A 17799-nucleotide genomic window follows, 5' to 3' on the forward strand; every position below is an offset into this window, starting at 1 on the left:
GCGCATTTATAGTTGGTAGTGTGATCTCCCTGATAAAATATGCCTTCACGAGTTCACATGCTCTTTTGTTGCTGCTCCTGCCCGGGATCATAATGTGCGAAAGTATGGCTGATGTGAGCAGGCCTTGCAATTTGCACTGCACCATCCAATTTATATTGTTTGAATGCTTCGTCAAATAGTCATTTAAGCAGTGGCCTGTTTGGCCCACACTGAACTTGACACAACGGAGAAGTATCTTATAGACCACCCCACAACGCAATGCACAAAATGGTTGGCATGATTTTTCATACAACCTTGTCTCATGGTATGATGACAGTTGGGCTAATTGGGCTCATTCAAATAAATTTGATAGTGTGCATCTTAGGAAACTTTCCAAGGCCTGCTAATGTGAACCGCACTTTCATGTGTGCAGTGCATGAGCTCACAGAGGCATATTTTATTAGAAAGAACTTGCACGTGTCAGTAACATTTTACTTACCTTATATTCCGCAGAGGTGCTCTTGTTTGAGGCCAGCTTGTAGCATTAGTAAATAAACAAGCACTGCCACAATATCCGCGTCTTGTGTGTGCACAAAATTAGCGCCCTATGTTCCATCCTTCGGATCAATAAATCAGTTGGTAGTTGACACTTCGTAAGTGTCCTTCCTTTGTATGTTTGTATTTGTGCCCCAAAGCAATGTTTAACAGTTTTGATATTGTGAGCAGTAGGGTAAAATGTCTGTTTCAATGCCACAGTCAAAAGAAGCGACAATATAAGGGGATCCATCAAGCTAAACTTTTTATTTGTTACAACCACATGACAGAAATGGACAGTGAAGCCAGAGAAAACATAGGAGAATGTAATTGTGCTTACTAGTAATCTACAAATAATAAGGAAAATTGAAGTGCCGCAGTTTGGAGATGGACCCACATCTTCTGCATTATGCGTGCATGTGCTTTACCATTAAGCTACCATAGCAACCGTCCTGTCAACTTTGTTGAGTATTTGCACATGCGTACAAGATTACCCCTTGGAATGTTAACCACCACCACTCACAGCCATGTTGGCAAATGTGAAAAAGCCTTTTAGTAGCAGGGATAGTCCCAGCCACGGCAGCTGCATTTTGATGGGGGTGAAATGTAAAAATGGTCTATGGCATGCCCCATGATCAGATTGTGGTTTGGCACGTAAAACCTCAGAATTTAATTAATTTTGATTGCATGTGACATTAAAGCAGGCAAGTGGCCAATAAACTCTTTTATGCTACCCCACTGCATAGAGGCTGTCAAAGCCATGCATGCTAGCCAATTGCCTGCTTGTAAGCTCAGGTATTGGCAAATCACTTCTGTGGGAGTATGCAAGGTGAAGGAGGGTTCACAAAAATGAAAACATCCATCAACGTGACTTTAGCACAATGTCGCAGGTTGAATCTCCCGGATTAGGATAATTTTTTTTTCCAACTATGAAGCTTTCTTTTCAAGAATCCCATGAAGCCATCATCGTGTTAACATACATCACATGACATAGCCATAGGTATGTACGGTTGTATAACATATAGTCACTGATGACTTTGCAGTTCATGCTTCTCTTGTGTATGCTCGTCCAGTATATATGCAGAAGCCAACAAACAGCATGTTGTAAGCTCACGTCGAATGGCCGGAGTAGAAATCTTGCTGTCGGTGTCACATGATTGTGGTCACTGCTATTTTGTTGCTGTAGTTACACACATAGTTGTTAATTTTACAGAAACACGTTGGTCTGCTTAGTACCTCTTCACATTAAATGTATCAATCCTGGGTAGCCAGTTAACAGCAAAATGTTTCCCATAACATTGATTCGCACAATACATGGGAGCTGCTTCATTTTAATTTCCAATTTGTGTAATTTTTTTATCCTTCTGTGTAAATACAAATCCACAAGGCCTCATAATAAATTATGTGAGTGCAATGATGACTTGCAGGTTAACGCAATGTTTTGTGACTTCCGACGGAAGCATTGTGAGCAGAGGTGCATGTACAAAGAACTAATAAACATGTTTAATGCTTGAACATATCTGAATCACATGCTATTAAATACCCCCATCACGCAAGTGCAGAGACGTTTTGCTAAATCTATCTGGTAGGAGTCCTTTGTCCTGTAAATGTCCATGTTTTCCATTATACAGCTGTATGAGAGAGCCCACGCTACGCTTACTTGGTAAAACACTGACACCAAGCTTGGAGAAAGAAGCAAGGAAGCTAGATCCACATTGAGTGACTATAGTGTGACAGCATTGTTAAGATTGTCAGCATTCAGGACTGTCTCTCATTGCAAACCACATTTAAATTTTTGCGAAAAAACCTAAACTAAAAGACAAAGCACGTACTTTCTGATGAGCTTACACTGTGAATTTTCATTCTTTAAAGCTATGTCAATATTTTTTTTCTTATAGGTTTTATTGTCAACATTAGTACTTTAGGGTTTCCCACTTATGGCCAAAATACATTTACACAAGAACTAAAATTCATGCTAGTTGGTGCTGACTAGGCCAAATTTGAGTTCTTCAGTCTTGTATGTCATTTTGCTTTTGGGTTCTACTTGACACTTTCACAGGACATGTGTTCCTTATTTACACATACATTCACGTGCGCCTGCCATCTCCTCTCACAGTATGAATACCAAGGCCTGTAATAACTGTACTGGCAGCCATTAAAACCTGTTTCTGTGGCGATTTATGTTCCATGTTCAGTGGTGAAAAGTGCGGCCATAGCAGTAAGAAAGTAACATTTTGTTCATCAAGCCGAAGTTCATGCTGCTCGTGTTTTTTGAAGTGTTATTTCTCGAATATTAGCTACGTCCTTGCAAGGTGGTGGGAACAAGAGCTCGAATAGCAACATCCATGTCTTAAGTAGCTCTGAAAGACTGCTAGTACATGTAATAGGCGTATCGGTGCTTTTACCGACTATAGCAGGTGCCCGCATGTCCCGTGACAGTGGCCCCTCTCCGCTCTCAAGTGTGCTTCACCGCAGTACATTGCGTATGCTTCACAGCATAAGACGATTGTATTCCAGCGAAGCTGACTTTAGGAAAATGAATTATGCAACGCTGCTTGGATTCTTACCTGAATTCACTCTGTAGAGGCGCTATGAGAAGGTATGCTGCTCTATATTCACAGTAAAGATAATCGGCGTCACAAAAAAATAAATCTTCATGATATTTATTTGCGAGATATTCATTTAACGTCGGCCAAATTTTCATCTGCCGTTTTACTTGTGGCACTGCTGCCAGAAAGTCCGAATAACTGAGCGGGACTGAATACTCTAGTTCTGAAAATTGCCCAATGACTATGTAGACGGTTCATGTAGATGAACCAACTAGCCCAAGCAAGAGTTTTACTTGAGCATATTTTTTCTACATTGGGCGCTTTCTTTCAACGAAGCTTTCGCACCGATCCTGCCATTTTGTGTGTCAACTTCATCGCCGTCTAAGCTTGGCAGTCCTGAGTGGCGCCGGTCCTGTGGTTTGTGTTCTTCTTCTGTCCTGGTCTATTGCGCCTTGCTCTTTTCATTCAAGCATGAACCAACTAGCCCAAGCAAGAGTTTTACTTACATAAACATCTTTCATGAGGCATATGTTATTGACACACACATTGCAGATAGTATTATCGATAAAGCATGGAGCTGACTCTTTCGAACATACGTCTACTGTCTAGCATCCTGGACCAACCTTCTAGTTATGCTTTGAAGCTGCTGTCAGATTTTGAACCAAGCCCAATCATTTTCTTTGCTCTCCTCTTGGTCTAGCCATTTTCCCCTTCATTTACATTTGCCATATTGACACAAATATTAATTTGATCACTTTTCAATTGCGTGTAGTTTGGGCAAAATAAATTTGAAGAAAGACAAGAGTAATTCAGTGTTTTTTATGGCCTGATTTTTCGGACTCATTGATTATGCGGAGCTACGTGCATAGCTGCAACATCAATGATAGAACCAATTGCTTATGGCAACTGAGTCCTCGACAGATGTTATGTGAATATTTCATTACCAAGCTTTATAAACGTTTCTGCGTGTCTGCGGCACAGACCCATTGCTGCTGCTACTATATTGAGCTGCATGGCTATTCACAGCATTATTACAGAACAAGATCTTCTAGTCTTTACTTAATAAACAGTCAACATAATAAATAATCAAATAACTTTTAGTATTTTCACTAAATTTAAGTATTTCTTCGCTTCCACTGTCGTGTTTTCTCAATTCTAAGGTAGGCAGTCCAAAGAATCTGGCTATCTAACAATGTGGAGCGACTTTTTAACCACGCATGTATTCACTGCACTTGCCTGCTTTCCACATGGTTACCCGAAATCAGTAGCTGTGATGCAAATTCTTTATATTTGGAATGGGTCACTCAAGCAAAACCTTGGAGCGCCCAAAAGAAGATAAAGCCATTTGCATATCTTCAACAAAACATTTAATGTACACATGGAAGGCAAAGTAAATAGTAAAGACTTAAATAATATAAGAAGCTAAGAGTAAGACATCTTGACCTGATGTGAATTAACAACAGACTGCAACAAATAAAATAGTACAAAACAAAGCGAATGAGAAAAACATTGTTCAGCCAAAGAATACAGTCCACCGTTGCAGCACGGTGAGACGATGAGGGAAGCAGCAATGCACTTGGTCCAGCAGCTACGGACTTGATCAAAGGGTCCAAGACATCATGAATGTCATGTCCACACATGGCCAAAGAATGGGGGAGGGGGGGGTGGCAAATTGGGAACCTTGAACAGGACGCCAGGAGACGGTGTCCTGGCACGGCAGCTGTCTGCAAGTTCGTACCACAGAAATGGTCACAGAAACGGCCATGGAAACGGGAGCTCACAGATCCTGTATTAGAATTCTGTGGCCTGGTGCAGCTGCAAAGTGTGCTCTTGTAGCGATGTGTTGGACAGGCCTTGACTGGTTGCACGGGTCCAGTCAAGTCTTGGCTGCCCGGTTCCAAAAAGGGACAGCACGTCTTCAACACAGACCCCTCCAACACAGTTCCAATAAAAGAGGAAGATCAGTGTAGCCTTGGAATATGCTTCGGTTTTTTACATTTGGTGCCGTGATACCCAGGACTCGGATCCTACTGCAGCTGCAGGCATCATCTGCAGCTTCGTGAGGTGGGAGCACCTTCCGCTTCCTTCAGCTCCTGTCTGACTTTGCCCTTCATCAGGATGGCCCAAAGTCTCTCAGAATATCTCAGAACGCCAGGATGCTCCCGAAGATGAATGAGACAACCGGTCAGCACAGCCCTCACGGCAGCCTGTGGCCTGTCTACCAATGCGAACGACAGCTGCAATGACAACTTTGAAGCTTGCAAGGCTGGGACTATCAACTTCTTCAGTGACATCCATCCTGTAGGCCTAGCCCTCGAAGTGAACAGCACATAGCATCCAGATGGATCTCTCACCATAGAATGCAGATGTATCTCTCACCACAACGATAATTGCTTCAGAGCTGGTAAGGCTGGAATAGCGAGTCTCGTCCGAAACCTGATCGTGCAGGCTTTGCCCTTGATACCACCAGCTGTGTGCCTGCCAATGTTCTGCGCCTTCATCATGACGGCCGCTCCAAGGTTTGCGAGGCTGTATTTAATGTTTTTTCTGCCAGAATATGTATTTCAGGGCATGTACTAATAATATTTGCTTCGTTATAGTCAATACTATGACAGATCCCTCATTTTTGACTTTGTTATAGCAGAAGAATGCTCCACATAAAGCATGATAAACCAACATTTATATTTCATCTTTTTTATCCCATAATTTGCTATTACCATGTACCATGTATCTAGGTTCAACTGTATATGAAGAAACATTACACAAAGAAACAGACGGCATTTCATAACAGAACTTAGAAAGCAGATCATTCAGACATTCGTAATGTATTAATAAGCATTACAATGCATTACATAGCTGTTGATCTACTCTATAGTATCATGGTGCTGTGTTTTCTTATGCCTGCTAAAAAAACCAGCCCGCACAAAGGACATGGAGGTAAGGGCACAACGGTATTGTCGGTCACCTGCATGAATGCTCGGGTGTTGCTTCGTGGCACCCTTCAGCAAGAATTTCTGAGTGCATGAAGGGCATTGAAATGGCTTCTCGCTGTATGGGTGCGCAGGTGTTTCTTCGTGCTCGACTTGAGCGAGAATCTCCGGGGGCATGAAGGGCATCGAAATGGCTTCTCGTCTGTGAGGGTTCACAGTTGTACCTTCATGCTGGACTTATGAAGGAAACTTTGAGAGCATGAAGTGCACTGTCATGGCTGCTCATCCGTGTGGGTGCACAGGAGGGTTTTCAGGTAGGTCTCTCGTGCGAAGCCCTGAAGGCATGAACGGCATTGAAATGGCTTCTCGCCTGTGTGGGTGCACAAGTGGTCTTTCAAGCTGGATTCGAGAAGCTTTGAAGGCATAAAGGGCACTGTCATGGCTTCTCACCTGCATGGTTGTGCAGGTGGTCTTTCAGGTGGGTCTTTCGTGAGAAGCTCTTAAGGCATGAAGGGCATTCAAATGGCTTCTCGCCTGTGTGGGTGCGCAGGTGGTCTTTCATGCTGGACTTACGTGAGAAGGCTTGAGGGCATGAAGGGCACTGTAATGGCTTCTCACCTGTGTGGTTGAACAGGTGGGTTTTCAGGTGGGTTTTTCGTGAGAATCTCTGAAGGCATGAAGGGCACTGAAATGGCTTCTCGCCTGTGTGGGTGCGCAGGTAGGCTTTCATACTGGACTTATGTGAGAAGCTTTGAGGGCATGAAGGGCACCGCCATGGCTTCTCACCTGTGTGGGTGCGCTGGTGGGCTTTGAGGTGGGTCTTTCGTGAGAAGCTCTGAAGACATGAAGGGCATTTAAATGGCTTATCACCTGTGTGGGTGTGCAGGTGTTCCTTCATGTTGCACTTGCGTGAGAAGCTCCGAGGACATGATGGGCATTGAAATGGCTTCTCGCCTGTGTGGATGCGCAGGTGGTCTTTCAGGTGGGACGTTTGTGAGAAGCTCCGAGGGCATGAAGGGCATTGCAATGGCTTCTCACCTGTATGGGTGTGCTGGTGTTCCTTGACTTTGCACCGTTGTGAGAATGTCTGAAGGCATGAAGGGCATTGAAATGGCCGCTCACCCGTGTGGACGCACAAGTGCCTCTTCAGAGTGTCTCTTCTCGAGAAGCTCCGGGGGCACAAATGACACTTAAAGAGACGCTCGCCAGTATGGACCCTGGCACGTGCTTTCAGATGAAACAGTTTATCAGCCTCATAGTCACGGATACGATCTTGGTGTAGGCATCCCTGCTGGGAAATTCCACCGTTGGCTGTTGATGGAGAAATAGAAGGCCTCGATGCTGCACAAATGAAACAAAAGTAGTATTATGAAATGCAAAAAGGAACAGATACTTAAGTTCGCGATTTCTTTTCTTTATTTATTTGAGAGCTTTCAGGGTGATTTTTCAGGTATGATAGCACAAATGACGCCTAGTGGTCCTTTTTGATTTACGCAATATTTCTGCATCAATTCTTCACGACTCTTTCAGGAGTCCACCTGTATAAATAATTTTTCAGAAAGCTAAAGAATCAGGAAGTGAGAGAATCTGGAGTGTTCGAAGACTCATGAATTTCCGCGACCCTTAGAGCACAGTGTCAAAAAGCTTCGACAAAGCTTACTCTCCGATCCTCAACAAGCAGATGACATTTGAAGGCCACATTTGGCATTTGCAAAATCTATGATTCATTGGCACGACAAATTTTTCATGACACTTGATCAGTGGGTTTCTTCTTGACCACACGCCGAACTTGGCAACGTTTTCGTAAGTAGAGATTGTAAAGTGCCAGCTAGGTGGGTTATACCCATAACAGGTATAACCCACCAACATGTAAAACTCGCACCCCCCTTTCAGAATAGCCCGGAAAAATTATGCAATACCTCTTGGAGATTTAAAAAAAATTGGCAGAGACACTTCAGACTACTTACGTGTGAGAATGCTAAAGCATTATAGTACCTTTGGTGAAATATTTTTTCTGCACGCTCGTCGTTCACAGAAGCTCTCGCATGCGCTCTAACTGTGCCTCAGTAAGGCCAAATAAAGATGCACCAAGTGTCTCAAGGCACTCGCTTGCCCGCGAGGAGTTCATAACTCAAAGGACTGCTCAGCGGCGTTCAATTGGACATTAATGTTTTCTATTTTATGCACTCGTGACGTTACGCCACCTCCTCCCCATTGGCTTCACCGTCATATGCCCAATGATGCACGCACTAGGCACATATGTTTAGTCAACCAGAACTGTGGAGCCGGCAAGCGCGCTTGTCCCGCACCTCGGAGGTCTGGATTCGATTCCCACCCAGACCGAAATTTACGAAATTTTCTTTTACAGGAACCTCCCTGAGAAATTTGACGTCAATGCGAGCATCTTTGATGTGTTTTTACTCTTTGCGCCGTCAGCCATTTTTGGTACAATCGCTCAGTGGCGCAGCTGCTGCCACCGGATATTCGCCCAATGGGGCATATATAATGCTGTCGCATAAAAATTACTCACGTATAACCCACGGAAATAACAGTAGTGATGAAAGTGGCACTTGGTCTTTTGGAGCAGCTTTCGGAGCACAAAAATGTGCTGTTTGGAGCAAGAAAAGAATACTTTGGAGCAGTAACTTACTGCTCTGGTGCAGAGAGGAAGCTTTGCATAAGTTCTAGACATTGCATTCAATATGTATAACCCGCCGTGGTTGCTGAGTGGCTATGGTGTTAGGCTGCGGAGCACAAGGTCGCGGGATCGAATCCCGGCCACGGCGGCCACATTTCGATGGGGGCGAAATGCGAAAACACCCGTGTACTTAGATTTAGGTGCACGTTAAAGAACCCGAGGTGGTCGAAATTTCCGGAGTCCTCCACTACGGCGTGCCTCATAATCAGAAAGTGGTTTTGGCACGTAAAACCGCATAATTTAACACTTTTTTTCAATATGTATATGCTAAGATGGAATTATATATTTTTTCTACAACTTGCTGTTCCATTTTATTGTTGTTATTTAAGAAGATGATAAGTGCAAACCTAATCCTAATTAATTCACAGTTAATTCTGCATTTCAATAAAGAATTTAATAAATTTATTTTCATCTCAAGGTATTGATGAGCCACCTGCAGTGTAGCTGGCCTATCACACGTTCGCGTATGCGGGCGGCGCGGTCACAGCTACGTAAATTGCCAACGTTACTGGATTGTAGCGGTGGTAAATTGCAGTGTGTGTGCCATGAACACGCCTACACAATGAATTTTCGTGCGTGAAATGAAATGTGCAGTTGGTACATAGTGGAGAGATTCGACAGCCGCGGGCCAACTGTTCACCGTACGGCCGGTACCTCACCGGTCCCGTATCACCCAGCCCAGGCGATCGCTTCGATCACCGCTCACGGCGACATAGAAATGTGTTACCGTTTGTTTTACAGCGAAGCTATATATGCCCAGGCAAAGCACTCGTGGTCCGACCACAGAAACTCTACTGTGGGCGCATGAGCCAATTATTTAGGGGATATGAGTCATCGCATTCGTGTTACGTAACGTGACGGACATATATTTCTCGTTAAGTAGGCATAGAAACCTGCGTATTACTGCAGGGAAGGGACACAGATCTCGAGGGGACGGATTAAGACAATATCATGATGACATAATTAAAGAAATACTTTTACAGCAGCTTAGTCGAAACACTCGCGGTCCGACCATGGGACAGAATTAACGTTCCGGCAGAAGATGCGATGTGCCATCAGTTACGTCGATAGTGGACACTGTTCTCTCTCGCAGCAGAGCACGCGTGCAGCACTCCTTGTCCGTCTTAAAATGTGTCCCCATCTTTAATTAAACGAAATGTGTGGCCCCGGTGCGTCACTTGGTAACTACACTACACAGCCTAGTCATAAACACTATAAATAACGCATTACGAAACACAAATGCGTAACATAATTCAGAAAGACTTTGGTGGACCCTCTGGATTAACACAAATAATGAACCGCTCATTGCACCCCTCCATGATGGTGATTATGCGAAGCCCAATGTGCGGCATTTCAAATAAACACTGTTATAAACCCAAGTCAAACGTGTGCAACGTGTGCAACAAAGACGGAACCAGAAATTGGGAGAGAGTTTAATAAACCGTCAGAATTAAACCAGCAATAAACATCGGGGCCACATACTTCAGCTTCGCTGGTTTACCATCTGTTCGAGGTGCATGGGCGGTGTATTTTTTTCTTTTAGATAAAGCAGTACTTAATAGAACAACATTACTTCAAATGTACATGTGCGAGTCTTTCGTAAAGCAGCGCCTAGTACTAAACCACTGGCGTGATCGCCAGCTAATGATCCGACGGCATTTAATTCGTCTCGCGGATGAAAAGCAAACACCTATCAGCGAGGCAGCCTCGGGTGGCTTGCAAATACTGCATTTCGTTTGCTATTCGCATCGGCAAAACCGAGAAAACCAGTTCATTTGAGTTCATGTTGTTGTCAAAGATAAGCGCACTATGACGAGCTGCGGCCACATCGCAGGCGCCGTGGGTCATCACTGCGGCGGTCAGTGAGATAGGCTTACCGTCTCGTTGGGCCGTATTTTAGTGGGGGCGAAATGCAAGAACATGCATTGGGTGCATGTCAAAAAAGCCCAGGTAGTCAAAATTAATATGAAGTTCCGCACTGCCGCGTACCGCCCCCCCCCTCCCCCGAAAACAAAGGAAGAAAATGCAAGCGGGGGCGGTGAATGTGGACGGAGCCTACGCGATAGTGCTATAGTGCCTACAATACATTGACGGTACCTACCGTTTGCAAACATGTTTAGGTATATATGCTTAGCTGTCGTGGAAAGCCAGCGAGCGTGAGTCGATCCCGAAGAAGGGAGACTTGATGCGTGGCGCCTTCTCTCGCGCGCTAAATATGTATTCCCAATTCGAAGCAGGTGCGGGTTGGCACAGGCCTGGTGCAATACGTGCCATAAACGAAAATTTTGCGCGGCATATAGCAGGATTTTCTTCACGGTGCCGTTTGGCACGGCTTGGTGCAGCGTTTCCATCATTGTAAATGCATACAACCCTCAAATGTTTACAGAAACAGTCTCTTCTCGGGTACAAATTACCTGTCCACGTTGTGCATCTTCGGCCAGCAACTGTTCCCTCCTTTTCATCGATGCTGCTGGGCCGTTGAGCGCAGCTTATCGTGATCCGAGTTCTAATATGCATGGTGGTGCCGTGTGCACTATTAGCTAACTTGTAGAGTGCAAGATGGCGACCCATATAAAGAGGAGGATAACGAGTGACCACGAAGGAGGGGAGAAGGCAGCTTCAACAGGCAGGGGAGGAAGTAGGATTGGGTTACCTATACTTTCAGTGGTGGAGAATATTGCCCTGAAAAGTGGCTTCACGGCAGCACGATAGTTCAAAGCGAAATTTCAAAGTGAAGTTTGTGCATATAATCCGCACAGCAACTTTCCCGTTATATTTTTGGTGCGGGTTGTAAGGCCAAAAGTATGGTAGCTTCTTTTTGAGTGATTTAATATATACCATTCTTTATCTGAAAAAACTACTTGGCGACCTAGGCTACACTCGATCAGTGTCGTCCTTATAGGCTTAACAAAATATGACATCTTCAGTTTTGCTCAAGGTGAAAACTATTTGACACGCACTCTGCTCCTTGTGCTCTGCCGTTACAAGATTCTGACAAATGATTGCTGAAATGCACAAGGTACAGTCGAAACCAAGATTTCCCTCACTTAGTTAAATCGAGTTTAATGGCACATAATTAAGCTACTTAGGCCATGCTGCGCCAGACACAAGGTGTTGAAGAAACAATGGTAAAGGCTGCAAAAGCTGTGTTGCTCTAAAGCCTGTTCATAAGACCGGTTTCTCCGAGAACGTTCAGGACTTCTGTAAGAGGCACGGCTCATTCATCTCTCAAAATCAAGGCGGGGTGTAAAGTTATGTGTAATATGTGATTTGTAGAAGCATCTTCTTCATTTGAATATGTGGACATATGATTAGAATGTGCTTCACTGTTAATGGATCCTGGCAATTATCGCATGTGGGTTGTTCTTCCTGTTTCAATAAATAATTGTGCATCAGATGTGTGCCATATTTGAAGTGCGCAGAAAATTACTTTGATGAAGCATTCTCGATGGCAACATGTTTTCCATTCACCAAAGACAGAGTTAGTAAGTTGCGGTTTGTTTTCTCTCAAGTTCCATTCGCTTTGCCATATGAAGGTCAGCACTTAAAGCTTGAAGCCCGTCCCTAACTGGTACCTTTATTTTCTAAATACAGTGGACTGTCTTTAAACGGAACCTCAAGGAATCAGGGAAGTTGGTTTCATTTATTAGGAGCTCCATTTGCTGATAGACAAAGCTGAACACAATTGCATGAATGCAAAACCAACCAACCATGAGGACGGTGTTCCGTTTAAAATGCGATTCTGTTTAAGTGATTTCCATTTATCAACATTCCACTGTAGTCTGGTGTTCTCCCTTAGCTGTACACTCATCTGCCTTTTCATTTCCTGGAATCCCGATGTTGCTTGGAAACCAGCAGACAGATGGATTGGCCTCGACATACTTGTCACATGTTTAAAATATTGCCTATGAACGGTTCATGCTCAGATTGCAAATTAAATGCCTCTAGTGCACTCAGAGGCTGTATAAACGACTGCTTTTGAGTGTTTGCCTGTTACAATTCTTTCCATTGCCATCCACAGCTAGAGCATAAAATTTGGCTGTGAAAACAGAAAAATTGTGGTAGCTTAGCCTATCAGTATGTTCCCACGTACCTTCGACGACGCTGCTTCTCACATAATTTGGCACCATAGTATGACAGGTATAATTGCATGTGTTTTTTTGCATAGTGTAGCTGTGTATCACAGCGGGTGATAACGTTATTGCAAATGTGCTTGGGCGAAGATCGAACTTTGAGAATGTATGTAAGCATGTGTTGCATTCTTCTATGTTCCAAGGGCAGCTCACAACTCTCCGAGTAAACTAGGAATAGGCGATGCCCTGTAGGCACCAGATATTAGGCATAGCCCTTGATTATGAACTAAGTGTAATCGCCGGAGGTACGACTTTATGGCTGAGCCACAAATTATGCAACCAGAGTCTATTTTACTGTGTACTAAGCAAAGACATAGAAGACATTGGCGGTCAGAGCCCCATTGTTTACGATACAGGATATTGAGAATGTTAAGTGCCTTCCTTGCTTTATTCTTCAGACTATTTATGTGCGCTAGGAAGTTATACTTCTTATAGAATAAAACCCCTAAAATCTTGTGGTCTTGTTTGACTGGCAGTACGGCTTCATGCAGTTTCAAGATAGGGTCTCGTCGTAAACCCCTTTTTTGCAAATGAACCACAGCAACACAGTTTCAGCAGAGAAATGGAAGACGTTTTTATTTGCCCATAGTATCAATCTACTTAAAGTGATTTGAATCTGCCATTTGCAAGTTAGCATGTTTGATGGGCAGCGCACAACTTGGAGATCATCAATGTATAAAAAATGCATTAGAGGAGATCGCATAATTCTGTTTCTGGAGCTCACTTTAGCCACAAACAGCGTTATGCTTAGAATAAGACCTTGCGGTGCGCCATTCTCTTTGATGAAGATGCATGAAAGCACTGTGCCCAGATGCACCTGAAATGCTTGATTGCAGATTAAGTCTGCTGGACACCTGAGCATCTTGCCACGAATCCCTAGGCCTGCAAAATCCTGCAATGTACCAATTATCCATGTAGGATAGTAGGCTTTGTCCAGGTCAATGAAAATTATGAGATGGTGTTGTCTGTATGGAAAGGCATTGGGTATTTCACGCTCTAATCAAACATGCAAGGGGATCAGTTTTGAAAACCCTTTTTATACCAGCATTGATAATTGTCTAACAGGTTTTATTTATCAAATGTGGATGTTAGCCTGGTGTTAGAATACTTTCATAGGATTTCGACAAACAGGTAGCGAGAGTGATAGGTCAGTAGCTGATGAAGGATTTTGGGAGTTTTCCGGCTTTAAATAACGGTACTACTATTTTGCTTTTCCATGCTTTCGAGGTTTCCCCTATCATGTTAAAAATTTCCAGCAGAGACGCTACGTATGCTTGTGATAAATGGGCAAGCAATGAATAGTGGGTGCGGTCAAGGTCTGCTGCCATTTTCTTACCGGCAGGAAATACTCTAATTTCAGCAGTGTCATGGGAGCATCATACGGTTCGTTCAAGGCACTGATAGTTTGTAATTTTTCAGCGAAGTTCTTGTACAACAGGAATGCATAGTGCAGTCCACTTATAACAATATCAAGAAGAACAAAAAATACAATCTTTACAAACCGCCACCGCTATATCTGGACTGCCATAAAAAAGAGCTGCCAAACATAGCTGCCAAACTTGCGATAAGAAAATCGATGTTTTAGAAAGTACACTGTGAAAAATAAAATGTATATTTACACCTCTAGACAGCATGTCAAGCATTAGGTGCTGTGAAATAGTCAGAAATCTGCATTTGCTTCCACAGTTTAAGGTTTGCAACTCGGGTTTGCATCGCACCCAGCTGCTGCGCAAACAGTAGCAGCTATAATTTAGCATGCATGAAGTTAATGAGCAACTCGACTGATGACAGAGCACTTTGGATAAGCATCGGGGTCTGTGTCAAAGACGGGCCATTCTCTATCTTGAACACCAACATTTTGGATCCAGCCATCACTACATTTAAAACCCTCAATGTTCATCTGAAGCACTAGGGTTGCTGCCTTTTGATTTAAAACATCACCGGACACCTGCAATTGCTTGGCGATAGTGGTTTTCAGCCACACCAGAATAGCTTCCTCAAGTTGTGGGTGGGCACCTTGGCCGACATTCTTTTGTCAGGATCCAGCAGATTTCTCGGCGGCTTCTAAAATCTTCGCCGTGTTTTCTAGTCTGGTATTGTCTACTTCAAGATTTCAAACTTTTTTGTGACGTCCGATTGCGAAGGGCGACTTTGCACTTGCCTGATAATGGCGGCCTTCTTTTCCATTGTGTCAATGTGCTATAATTTCCTTGCTTTGAAGCCTTTGTCAAGTTGGAGGCAAATGATGAAGGCAGTGTCAGCACAATCAGTAACAGCTGCTGATGAAGCCACTGCAGAGATTGGTTGTTGAAGCAGCTCAGCCTGGCGTTGCAGTAAGCAGCTGAAGCGAACTACAATGCACACTATAGGTGATTGACGTAGTAGTTCTGCGGAAACCCGCAAGGTGGAATGAGACATCCACCTTGCGTCAATCTCTTGCCTTTGCTTCGTGTTGTCGACAAATTCGACTTCGCCCTGCCATCTGCTAGCCGCCTGGTTAGCTCAGATGGTAGAGCGGCTGCCACGGAAAGGCGGTGGTCCCGGGTTAGAGTCCCGGACCAGGACGAATTTTTCTTCAACTATGAGGCTTTTCTTTCGAGGAACCCGTATGGGTTTCCTTTGTAGCAATTGCTACGTTCAGGTGGATGTCTCATTCTCCCTTTATTCACACTATAGGTGATACAAACAATACAACTGACCATATGCGACTAACAAAAGGCAACAGCAATGACAGGGTGAAGCCTCACAGGAGACACGCAAGCCGTACCTGCTATCGAGGCTGTACCGGAAACAAAACCTCTGAATTCGCATGAGAGATACATGCAACGCGGGTTTGAGGCTGCAGAAAAATGGAATGATGGTGATTCTGTTCGCGTTTTCGGTTGTTTTTAACTTGCAATCGAGAGAAAAAGTCTGAAAAATCGAACAAGAAGAGTATGAAAAATGTGAAATTTTGGTCATTGTTATAGTAAAACCTCGTTAATTCGAAGTCATCGGGACCACAAACAATCTTCGAATTAAGCGGTTTTCTAATTAACCGAACAGAAAAAAATCAACCCCGGCAAAAAATTTAGCCGCAGGAATGTGCTACCTTTATTCGCCGATTTTTTTATTACTTAAGGTAATCAGGTTTGCTGCACCCTGTAGTTCGAGGCTCCAAGGGTCATGTTTTCTAGTTGGCCAACTTTGTGCAGCATTTGAGGATTTCCACCGTGGCACTCAACAAAACTGCAGATAACGTTCAATGACCCGATAAATTCCCAGAGAGCGGGCGCTCGAGAGGGCTAGGTAGCATTGTCGTCTTCGCTGTCATCGCACATGGTCGTATCAGCGGTAGCTTTACTCTCCAAGTCTGAGTAGCACGTCTGTTGATAATTTTCAAAGTTCAGATACTTGGCTGAAACGGCTGAACCATCCATTGCTACATTTGAACTTTTCGTGCCCAAGTTGTAGAGCCAAGTTGTTGGCCTTCTCCCACAGTATCGTTCCATTGACGGGAAGGTGGGCTGCGTGTGCTTTCTGCAGCGTGCGAAGTAAAGCTGATTGCACATCTTACGTGGGAGCCTGTACTCGCGACCGCTTCGGAGAATATGTCTTGCTGTAGGCCTCCAGTACTTTCGACTTGTTCTTCAATATTGTGGACCATGTTGAGAGGGGCACGCTTACCTTTCAGCCAACTTGGTCTTGGAACACCTATTACCTGCTTCTTGGATCAAGCAGAACTTTTACTGCAGCGTTAAAGTCTTATATTTTGACATCTTCGCTCACTGGCACTTCTGTACATTTGAGACAAAAAAAAAAAAAAAAAAAAAAAACAGAACACCATGCTAGCTGCAACACCCCTAACCACCGCACACAAAGAAACGGCGCAGGCCAGCGTTGTGCGCACACACGTTGCTGCAGGCGCGGAGAGAGAATGGGCGAACGGCAGCCAGTGGGCAACAGCATGGTACACGCGCTGACGCTGTGACTGTTGCGACTGTGAGGAGCGTGTGGAGTGGGGGACGAGAGCATGTGACAAAACCGGTACGCCAGCTGCATTGCAGTGAAGCACGTCTTCCCCTCCGCAGGCATGCGTTTCGGTGGTGCGTGGAGAATACCATGGACTGATTTTTGTGCTAGCAGTACTATGGGTCAGGCACTTCATCTATAAATAATCACGATTGCTATGTGGCGTCGCCATGTGGCTCCAAATGGCTGTCGTTTTGTCAGGTTTGCAGTGAAATGGCATTGAGAATTGCCGCACAGCACCCCAAATCTTCTAGTTAGCCGGGTTGGCCTAGTTTTCATTACTGTCACTGGTTCGAATTATCCTGTCAAATTTACATTGCAAAATACGGGACTGCAGAAAACCTTCTAATTATCCGGGATTTCGAATTAACAAGGTTTTACTGTACATTGACTCCATGGAGCGCGTTGCTGTACCATGGCAGAGTTAGGGGACCGGTGCAGCTGCGATCAGTAGCGATGTATATTTTTAAAGCCTTACAATTAGGCATGTGCGAATATTAAACACTTTCGAATAATGAATCAAAAAGCCACTATTCGTAAATATGAATATTTTTCTAGTAGTTTGTGAATGCTTTAAAATGTCAACTCTGCGCAATCAAACATAAAACTGCAGCAGAAAAAAAATAATTTTCATCTCTTAAGCAGTAAATATATATAAAACTTGAGAACCAATGTAGTGCAACAGGCTACACTACAGGAATCATTCTCAACTTCAGAAAGTCCTGCATATACGAACAAACTGCTTAATTGTATCTAATGCTCCCTTTGTGCCTTTTGATAAACACTTGATAATGTACAATGTCATGACAGAAAGATGCTGCATGTATGGCTACTACAGTCTGAATACCGTTTTACATCAATTATGAAAATGGCTGCTTATTCGAAAATTATCAGAAAAGTATTGACATTCATTTCGATTCTGGCACTATCCAATTCGTATTTGATTTGGTCTAAAAGATTGCTAT

The 17799-nt window shown here is 43.9% G+C and overlaps 3 protein-coding genes across 6 annotated transcripts in view; 1 reads left to right on the forward strand and 2 right to left on the reverse strand.

Moving 5' to 3' along the window:
* Nucleotides 1-17799, reverse strand: part of LOC135913740 (zinc finger protein OZF-like) — a 269769-nt gene that overhangs the window by 91803 nt on the left and 160167 nt on the right. The window lies entirely within an intron of this gene.
* The window catches only part of LOC135913737 (zinc finger protein 84-like), a 104974-nt gene that overhangs the window by 64298 nt on the left and 22877 nt on the right, over nt 1-17799 (forward strand). The gene's annotated exons all lie outside the window — the stretch shown is intronic.
* LOC135913739 (zinc finger protein OZF-like) overlaps nt 5980-17799 on the reverse strand; it is a 48432-nt gene continuing 36612 nt past the window's right edge. For both annotated transcript variants that reach the window (XM_065446370.1, XM_065446368.1), the window contains one exon: nt 5980-7333. In XM_065446370.1, the coding sequence (XP_065302442.1) occupies nt 6429-7333 (905 nt within the window). In that variant the 3' untranslated portion in view covers nt 5980-6428. The remainder of the gene's footprint in view (nt 7334-17799) is intronic.

Source organism: Dermacentor albipictus, chromosome 8 (genome assembly GCF_038994185.2).
Source record: "Dermacentor albipictus isolate Rhodes 1998 colony chromosome 8, USDA_Dalb.pri_finalv2, whole genome shotgun sequence".
NCBI classification, from domain to species: Eukaryota; Metazoa; Arthropoda; class Arachnida; order Ixodida; family Ixodidae; genus Dermacentor; species Dermacentor albipictus.